The sequence below is a fragment of the Prionailurus bengalensis genome, chromosome E1 (genome assembly GCF_016509475.1).
Source record: "Prionailurus bengalensis isolate Pbe53 chromosome E1, Fcat_Pben_1.1_paternal_pri, whole genome shotgun sequence".
Taxonomy (NCBI): domain Eukaryota; kingdom Metazoa; phylum Chordata; class Mammalia; order Carnivora; family Felidae; genus Prionailurus; species Prionailurus bengalensis.
Genome location: NC_057347.1, coordinates 57,657,188 through 57,666,393, shown reverse-complemented (window position 1 = coordinate 57,666,393; position 9,206 = coordinate 57,657,188). Strand labels below are relative to the sequence as shown.

Sequence of the window (9,206 nt, the reverse complement as noted above, 5' to 3'; positions counted from 1 at the left end):
TGTAGAAGTTGAGCGGAAGACAGGGACAGACCTGTCCCTTCAGAGCTCAGTTCTGGGCAGAATGCATGTTTACAGGCAGAGGCTGCATTTTGTGGGCAGGAAAGGGTCTGGAGGGTTGAGGGGCTTGCCCAGGTCACAGGGCTAATCAGAAGCAGATCTGACATAAAAGCACCAAGTTTCCTCATTCATTCTTTCTTTCTTCTCCCTCAAGGGGAAATTACTTTTCTTTGTTGCCTAGAACAATTGAGAAGTCCTGGGAGGCATACTTGAGGGTTGGCCAGTAATGAAATAGGCTGCCGGGAGGGGTCACACTTCCCCCACCCCCGCCCCCACCCTGGAGATATTCCAAGAGAGGTTCATGAGCATTCAGGAACTTGGCCAAGGCCGAGCTCTCCTCCAGCAGCCCCAGGTGTAGCGCACTGTGTTGGGTGTCCAGTGATCTGTAAACCAGGAGGGGCTTGGACCAGCCAGAGTGACCGAGTGATCCTGAAGTCCCTGAGGGTCCTGTAATTTTTATGGCTAGCACTAAACCAAGAAAGATCCCGTGCATCTGGGAGTGGCTAGAAAAGTAGCATTTTTTTCCTTTATTTTTCTAAATTAACAACGATGAAGATACATTCACACGGTGTAAAAAGACCAGACGGCACAGAAAGACCGTGACAAAGTATAGAATGAAACGTAGGTCACGGGGCCCCTGGGTGGCTCAGGCAGTTTAGCCTCGAACTCTTGGCTTCGGCACCGGTCATGATCTCACGGTTCGCGAGTTCTAGCCCCACGTGGAGCTCTGTGCTGACAGTGCAGAGCCTGCTTGGGATTCTGTCTCTCCCTCTCTCTGCCCCTCCCCTGCTTGCGAGCTCTCTCTCGCGCTCTCTCTCTCTCAAAATAAGTAAATAAACTTAAAAATGAAAGAAGGATGAAAAAGTCTCAACCTTTCTCCCAGTTTATTCCTTTTAACTTCTTTTGTGGAGCCTTCCAGAAAAATCGTTTTGCACAGAACAACACGTATATTTACATGCAGCATTTGTATCTACCCGTGAGTGTTTCAAAGTGGACAAGGGAGGGCACCGGGGATTAAAAAACACTGAAACTGTCCATAGAAGTTGTGAGCTATCAGTGTAGACAAGCTGGCACTCTCAGGAAGGAACGGTTCCAGCAGGAAAGTCAGCCAGGACGGGGTTGCACTGGGGACAGGACGGCCCACAGGAAGAGTTATCTTCACCTCCCTCTTGTGACTTGTCTAAACCCCCAGAGGTCCGTGGATGTCCACGGAGGTCCTGAGGTAGTGCACGGTGTTTGGGTGAGGAGTCCTGAGTTCTGGGGCTATCATTCCACAGCCCTGAGATTTTCCTCTTTGTCACAGAGAAACGGCCTTCGTGTCTCACTTGATCCCTTCTTGTATTCTTTTGCTGTCTTGTGAGCAATTATCATAAAGGGTCGGGTAGGAACGCAGTAAGGTGGGGGGGGGGGTTTAGCATGGTAATGTTGGGAGATGTCTGGGAGAGGGGCCACTGCCTGGTCCTTGCCTCAGCCCTGTGTGTGCCCTGGACCTCCTAGGGCTTCAGTTTCTTTGTCTGCGAGATCTCAGGACAAACTGTTCTCCAAGGGTCTTTCCAGTTCATTCTTCCATCCCCTCACTGGTTAATGCAAGCAGATACCTGTTAAGGAGCCCAGCACCCTGATAGCAGAGGTCCCCAACTTTCAGGTGCAGAGCTTCCCTGCCCCAGCACAGCAAAGGGAAGGGGACTGGTTAAGCCTGGTGCGGGCAAATAAAACACGTAGGGAACAGTCTAGAAACGTGTGGATTTACAGATGCAAGAATCAGGAGCACGAAAATCCTGAAATGCTGGGGGGTGAGGTGCCTCCCTTTGAAACCTGATCCAGGAAAATTCAAAGGACTAATAAAAGCATGTATGAAAGCAGTGAAGTCATGGCACGCATGGGGCTAAGGTTTGGACCACAGAAATCAATGAATTCAAATGCCCTGCAGCCTCTGGCCAAGGACACGGCCCTCCCTGGCAAGCTTTGGAGGGCATGACCTTCGGGGCTGACGTCAACGAGGACCACCCTTCCCTTCGGTGGCCGGACGCGACCTTGGGCGTGTGGGCGGCCGCCCGCCGGCTGTGGGCTGGGCACGCCGCGCCGCCCTTGCGAAACCCGAAACAGGCGGGGCCCGCGGAGGCGGCCGGGCGGGGCTTCGGGACCAGGGGGCGGGGCCCGGGCGTGCGCGCGTGCGCAGGCGCGGGTCTGGAGTTGGCGGCGTGCCCGGGGGTGCGCGCGCGCGTGTGGGTGTGTGGGCGGCGGGCGGGGTCTCGGGGGGGGCGGGGTCCGGGGGCCGCGCGTGCGCAGATGCGGGCCTGGAGTTGGCCGTGTGCGGAGCGGGGAGGGGAGGGAGGATGCGCGCGCGCGTGGGCGGCGGGCGGGGTCTCGGGCTCGGGGGGCGGGCCCCGGGCGGGCGCGCGTGCGCAGGCGCGTGCGGGCGGCGGCCGCGTGCCGGGGCGCGCGCGGGTGGCGGGCGGGGCCCCCCGCGGGAGTCGAGGGGCCGGCGGCGGCGGCGGCGGCGGCTGCGCGGGCCGGGGGCGGGGCTCTGGGCCGGGCCGAGGCGCACCGGGCCAGGCGCGGCGGGACGTGAGAGGCGAGCGGCGGGGTCCGGCGCGCAGCCCGGCGCCGGCACCATGGAGGAGGACGACAGCTACGGTCAGTACGGCCCGCGGCGCGGCCGGGCAAGCGCCCCCTCCCGCGCTTCCTGCCGGGTCCGCCCGGCGCCTCCGGCTGCTCGGGCGGCTGGCGCTTCGCGGCGATGGCGGTGCGGGACTGGAGCCCAGGGGTCGGCGGTGTTCGGGGACCGGAGGCCGGGGTCGCGCGGTGTCTCCTGCGGGGGCCGCGTCCCCCTAGTTTCGGGCCTCTGTGGGGTCCGCAAGTTGTGTGCCGGGTCCGCGTCTTTGTTCGCGGGCGAGGAGGACACATGGGCGGCCACGGAGCGCACAGGCTTCCCCGGGGCGCTGCTGCGGGCGGGCTGCGGGGAGCGGGCGCCGTCGGGCGGGCTCCGGCCCCTCTGCCGGCCCCCGGCCCCCCGCGAGCTGTGCCAGCCCCCCGCGAAGCCCGGCCGCGCTTCGGGAACACCCAAGTTTGCGCTCCCGCGGGTGCGCGGGGACAGATCGCCCTGCACGGCGTCCCACTTGACAGTTCCCACATTGCCCTCCTGCGACCCTTACCACCCCCCGGCCCCCCGAACCGCTGGTGGCCGGGAGCCGGCGCATTCCCCCCTCAAAACAGCCTGAAACTGCGGGGCTCGCCGCAGGTTCCTCGGGAATTGAGTAACATTGTATTCGGGAGGAATTTCGGAAAGAACTGGCAACTAGGAAGAGGGGCGAACTTGGGTGGTTTTGGTAGCCGCGCAGGAGGCAGCCCCATTTACAGCGCTTGTGCGGCTCGCTGGAGCCGGTCCGGGGGCAGTCGCGGAGGCAGGTCTGGTGTCTTGTGTTTATTTACAAGTAAGGCGTTGTGGAGCTGTTGGCTGCGGAAGAGGGGGGCCTGTGACCCGCAACTTGACCCCGAGCCGCGCGCCGGGGAATGTGCAGCTGCTCTCTAGACCCACTGGCAGCTCAAGTCCGGAGCGCGTTGGGGATGGCGACCGTCAGACGTCCCCGAGTTACCTTCCAAAGAGAAGCCTTCTGTGCGCTCCTTTTTGTGATGGGGGGGGGGGGGGGATCACCCACTGGCTGGCCTCAGAGGATCTTTCCGCCCCTCCTGCCTCCTCTTTTCTGCACATGAGAAGCTTCGCCTGCTGCTATTTTCTCTTCCTTCTCTTGCCATTGAATCTGCGTGGGACCCCGGGGTTCTGCCAGGCTTTCTTCTTGCCCTCTGCTAGTGTTCTGACCCGCCAAGCGGGGCAGGAAGCTGTCGGTCTGGTTGCTTTTAATGCAGCGACTGCTTTGCCAACGGGCATGCGGTGAATTTGTGCTTGGAAGGGGTAAATGGAAGCGGGCGGATTGGTGTCCTGGGGCAGCTGTACCGGATTAGCACAAACTCGTTGGCTCGGAACAACATAAATTTATGCTCGTGTCGTTTTGGAGGTCACGAGCCCACATTTGGGTCTCGCTGGGCTGCCGTCAAGGTGTTTGCAGGACTGTGTTCCATTCTGGGGGGCTCTAGGGGAGTATCCATTTCCTTCTTCAGCTTCTGGAGGCCACCTTAATTCCTTGTGGGGTGGGGGGGGGCGCCTTTCATCTTCAGAGCCAGCAGGTAGCCTCTTCTCGTTCCTCTCTGACCTCTGCCCCTTCTTATCAGGACCCTTGTGATTACATTGGACCCACCGGGACGGTCCAGCTTAGCAGGGGTACTCCGCAGGGGTAATCCCACGTTTGCCACCTAGGGTAACACAGTCATCAGTTTTGGCGATTAGGTCACCGACATCTTTGGGGGCCGATATTCTGCTGACCACACGTAAAGGTGAGAAAGAAGTTTATTCTTCCCCTTTATGCAGTTAAAAATGTCATCTTCTTTGTATTTTGGTGGAACCAAAAACGTTGGAATTAAAGAAGATTCCCCACCCGTAGGGCTCACCACACAAGATGTACCTAATAGCTACGAAGAATAAGAATGTCAGTTCTTTGAGGGTTGTCTCTGTTCCCAGAGCGGCGGTTCCCCTCCCGGGTTTTACAGGGAACCCACCTTGCGGGGGTAGGACACGTGGGGTGCAGACTCATAGAGCACACAAATTGCGCGCCCAGACGGTCTCTCGGCACCTCCAACCTCCGTCGTGTCGTGAGTTAGCCTAGCGCACAGGCCCTGTTTTTAACGTTGTGTCTCAGGGGAAGGATTGTGGTTTCCTGGCTGCCGTGTGGGCATGAAACACTTCTGGAACAGAATTCGTTCATAACACGCTGAAGACAGAGGATGAGTTTTAGACTTTCCCTGTTCAATTACAGAGAACTTAAAACACTAATAGAACGGCCTTTTTTTTTTTTTTTGAATGTTTATTTTTGAGAGAGAGAGCGAGCAAGGGAGGGGCAGAGAGAGAGACACACACACACACACACAGAATCTGAGGCAGGCTCCAGGTTCCAAGCTGTCAGCACAGAGCCCGACGCGGGGCTCGAACCCACGAACCGCGAGATCGTGACCTGAGCCAAAGTCGGACGCTCAACCTACCGAGCCACCCAGGCACCCCCAGAACGGCCTTTCCCGACTGTGGACTCCGGTGTTCTGTAGACCCAGTGACCACACCTTCGAGTTCGGATGCCCTTCCTCTCGTAGACGCGCCCTGTAATGCCGTCTTTTTAATTCAGAGGTTCTTAACTCACTGGACAGGTATCGGGTGCTTCGCACGGTGCACGTGGTGGGGCATAATGGACTGTGAGGACCCGGGCCAGGGGGCAGGAGGAGAGTTCAACAGAAGTCCCCTTCGGGCTTTGTTTTCTTTGAAAACTGTGGAATTGGTGATTTTCTAAAAGCTTAATTGACGTTGGAAGAGAAGTGTGCCTATTGCTTGTGGCTGGTCGATCTTTGTCCCCCAGTTTCTTTCTAAACACTGTGGAATAATGGGGACTTTTTTTTTTTAAAGGGTCACGCTCTCTTCTTAGGTCACCATTCTTTGCGGATTTCACAGTTCTCTTTGCAAGAGGAAGAGGGATTTTTGCCTTCGTAGATACCCTGCCCACGAAAAGACTCCGTGACCATTCCCCTTGGTGCCTCCTGAACTTGAGCGGACATTGTAAACCTTCAGGCCACCTCTTAGCGGGCCCCTGGGGCCCTCCCGAAAGCGCACGTGAAAGTTTTTGTGCATGTGCGTATTTGGAGGGTCTTTAGCTTGGTTCTCGGGAGGTTCTGACCCAGGAATCACGGTTCCAGAGTCCCCGTGTGTTGTCCACCTCTCTCTCGGGACAGATTGTGAGGGAGAGGTGGGCAGGGCCATCCCGTAGTGACTTCGGAAGCATTAGCCGTCAGGATTCTGTGTCACAGTTCTGACATCAGACCATCAAATATCTGAGCAGAGCCGCTGAAGATCTTTGAACCCGTGGTGCCATGTATGGCCTTTACTTCTCGAACACAGCTCCTACTCTCCTTGCTTTCCATTAGCTTCAGACTTGTCCCAAGTTTCGCCATGAGGGAGAACTGGCCTGTAAGGAGTAAGCTTCTGTGTGAAGGACACGCTGACCTCAGCCAGGGCCCGACTTCCGCCATCAGAAGACGAAACGAGGTGTGGGCCGTGGGGTGCGTGGGCGCTGCTGTGGCAGGGGTGGGAGCCCCGTGCCTTCAGGGGAGATTTGCTGTCTCGTCTCTGTGCCTCGGGGGCAGGCCAGCGTGGGGTTGGGACCCAGCACAGACCCCTCGGCAGCCATTGAGGGAACAGTAGTAGACTGAACCGGGTTCCATGCTGCAGAAGTTCATGTTCAGTGGTTAAGCTTTTGCCTGCCGCTCTCCATCCCAAACAGAAACAGGAACACCCCTCTGTACGCGTTTGACCCTGTGCCAGACCAGTTTTCCTTTTTTTTTCCCCCAGTGAGAATGGTGTCTTTGGTTGTTCTCAACTTCAGTTACACGCTTAGTGATTTGCCTTTATGGAAAACAATACAGTTCTATGAAGTCAGGGTTTCCTTAGAAAAATCTGGAACATAAGGTTACCATAATTATACATTTTGTGGTCTTTAAGGTGGATTTCCAGGGGTGATATTAACCTGTCAGAGGCGATAAACATTTTTAGAATCCTTGGTACATGGTGCCGACTTGCTTTCCAAAAGGGCTGTACAGATATACCCTGTTCCTAGCGATGTATGGGGGAACGTGTTTGAGGATCACGGCAAGTGCGCCACTGGTGAGGATTTGCATTTGAAAGCTTTTTTTTTTAAAGGAAACAAATCTACTGGTTACAAAATGGCACCTCATTAAATCACTAGCTGGGTTGAAAGATTCTTTTGCGTTTTTGCGTATTATGACCTGCGTGTTTGTGTGGGATGAGGGCGCCTTTATTTACTTACCTGAGATTAACTTTTTTTGTGTGGCTGCGAACAAATGAACTGACTGTTTTTCTCACTCTGATGTTTTCAGCATGGGGAGAGATTTTGGGGTTGGGGTGAGATTTTGCCCAATGGTGGTGGTCACCTGTTTATCTTTTTTTAATTGTTTCTCTTTCTTACTTGAAAGGGTTCGTTTATTTTGAGAGAGAGTGTGTGAGCAGCGGAGGGGCAGAGAGAGAGGGAGAGAGAGAATCCCAAGCAGGCTCTGTGCTGTCAGCATCAGAGCCCGACACGGGGCCTGAACCCACGAACCCGTGAGATCATGACCTGAGCCCAAATCAAGAGTTAGACGCTCAACCGACTGAGCTACCCAGGCGCACCTAATTTTTCTCCTAAAGATGGAAGATCTCTCAACCCATATATTGTCTTCTGGCCAAATACAAATGTTTCCTTTAGAGGAGAACTCATGAGTTAGGTAGCTCTTACAGGTCTGGCTTATGATGATACTTGGGTCGGTCCGTGGGATCTTAAGGCTCATACCCGTTTCTTTCTAAATGTCCCGTGTATTCATCACAAGCAGTCTTGCCAAATGGGTTTTCCTTAATGTGTTTCAAACATTCAAGATCAGGTAATTCTACGGAAAGAACCGGAAGGAGAGTGCCTCCCAGTTCAAGGGTGAGAGCGAACCCACGGGTCAGTTGGCGAGGGTGAGGCCGACGTGCGGGCGTGTTGCCCTGGATTGTGGGGCAGAGGTTCAGCGTGGGGCCGGGTGGCCGCCGGAGTCCGCCCCCGAAGACCTGTCCGCCCCTTTCCTGTTCGCCCTCCAGCACGAAAGGCTCGGACAGCGGGCTCCTGGAGACAGCACTTTGCCCGAACCTGTCCATTGGCTGTGTTGCCACACTGCCTCTTGATTGTCTAATTATTGTTGCTTAGTTTCAGTTGCAATAATAGAGGCACGGAGGAGGTGGGAAATGATTTAGAAATGTTCAAGAAGTGAGTCCCACATCCTCTGAAACTGCTGGTAATGTTGTTTTGCGGGTCCCTCTGCACTAAAAACACGTAAGATAGGCCGAAGGCTGTGTAGGGGATTTTTGTTACCCGTCCTTATCCAGGATGGTGTGGCAGTGTCTGTCTCTGTGATGCTGAGGTGGCCGTGAGCTGCTTTCTGAGCTGCCTGGCTCCTTTAACAAGGGTCAGGACATGACCTTCCTTATCTGAGTCTTTTCCTGTTTTTTTACCTTTTTTTTTTTTTTTTTTTTTGAGTCTTCAAGGTTTCCTATTTCAGAAGAGTACCTTTCTCTGGCATCGTTACAGTGCATATTGTAATTATTAATGCTGGTGCGAAGGATGGAATCGGTGTCCTGCTATTAAAACACCTTTCCTCTTCGGTAGTACCGTCGTAGGCCCGTCTGGGCAAGCGGTTCAGAAGCACGTATTCGGTCAGCCAGCACCCCCCGCCCCCCCCCCCCCCCCCCCCGCCCCAGCGTGCAGCCCCCGTTGGCAGGCGTGCTTGGAGCCTAGAAGACAGACGTGGAGGCCTTGAGGGCGAGGGTCAGAGCGCGTGTGGCAGGTGTGAAAACCCTGGGTAAGCAGCTGGAGGAGTCCTGCCTGGAGCTGGGGTCGAACCGGACTGGACGGACGACAGTTCTCAGAACTGGGCTCTAGAAGCCCGGTCGGTGCCAACTAGGTGAAGATGGCAGGGAAATGACATGTCAGGCAGAGAGAGTGAGCCAGGGCCAGCTCAACTGAGGTGGAAATGGGGAGGTCGCGTGCTGAAAAGAGGGCGAAGGCTGTGGTCCTGGGCAAGGACGCCCAACCGACTGAGCCCCCCAGGCGCCCCAAACCCCAAAATGTGTATTAAAAAAAGACTATAGGGGTGCCTGGGGGGCTCAGTCGGTTGAGCGTCCGACTTCAGCTCAGGTCATGATCTCACAGTCCGTGGGTTCGAGCCCCGCGTCGGGCTCTGTGCTGACAGCTCAGAGCCTGGAGCCCACTTCCGATTCTGTGTCTCCCTTTCTCTCTGCCCCTCCCCTGCTCGTGCTCTGTCTCTCTCTGTCTCAAAACTAAAATCAAACATTAAAAAAAAATTAATACACGTTTTGAAAATGATTCTGAGCCAGTCTTGAATTACAGGATTCACTCACGGCTCCTCGAGCAGGACCGGGCTCATGTTCTTCTGTCTGTGGGGCTTTTGTAGCCAGCAGCTGCCGGGGCCGCGTGTGTGTTTGCACCTATTAGCTTAAGTTACTT

At 55.7% G+C, this 9,206-nt stretch overlaps 1 protein-coding gene across 1 annotated transcript in view; it reads left to right on the top strand.

Moving 5' to 3' along the window:
• The first annotated feature begins 2,578 nt into the window (after nucleotides 1–2,578).
• The window catches only part of CYTH1 (cytohesin 1), an 80,493-nt gene continuing 73,865 nt past the window's right edge, over nucleotides 2,579–9,206 (top strand). Inside the window, exon 1 of the mRNA XM_043585708.1 lies at nucleotides 2,579–2,694. Within this exon, the coding sequence (XP_043441643.1) occupies nucleotides 2,673–2,694 (22 nt within the window). The 5' untranslated portion in view covers nucleotides 2,579–2,672. The remainder of the gene's footprint in view (nucleotides 2,695–9,206) is intronic.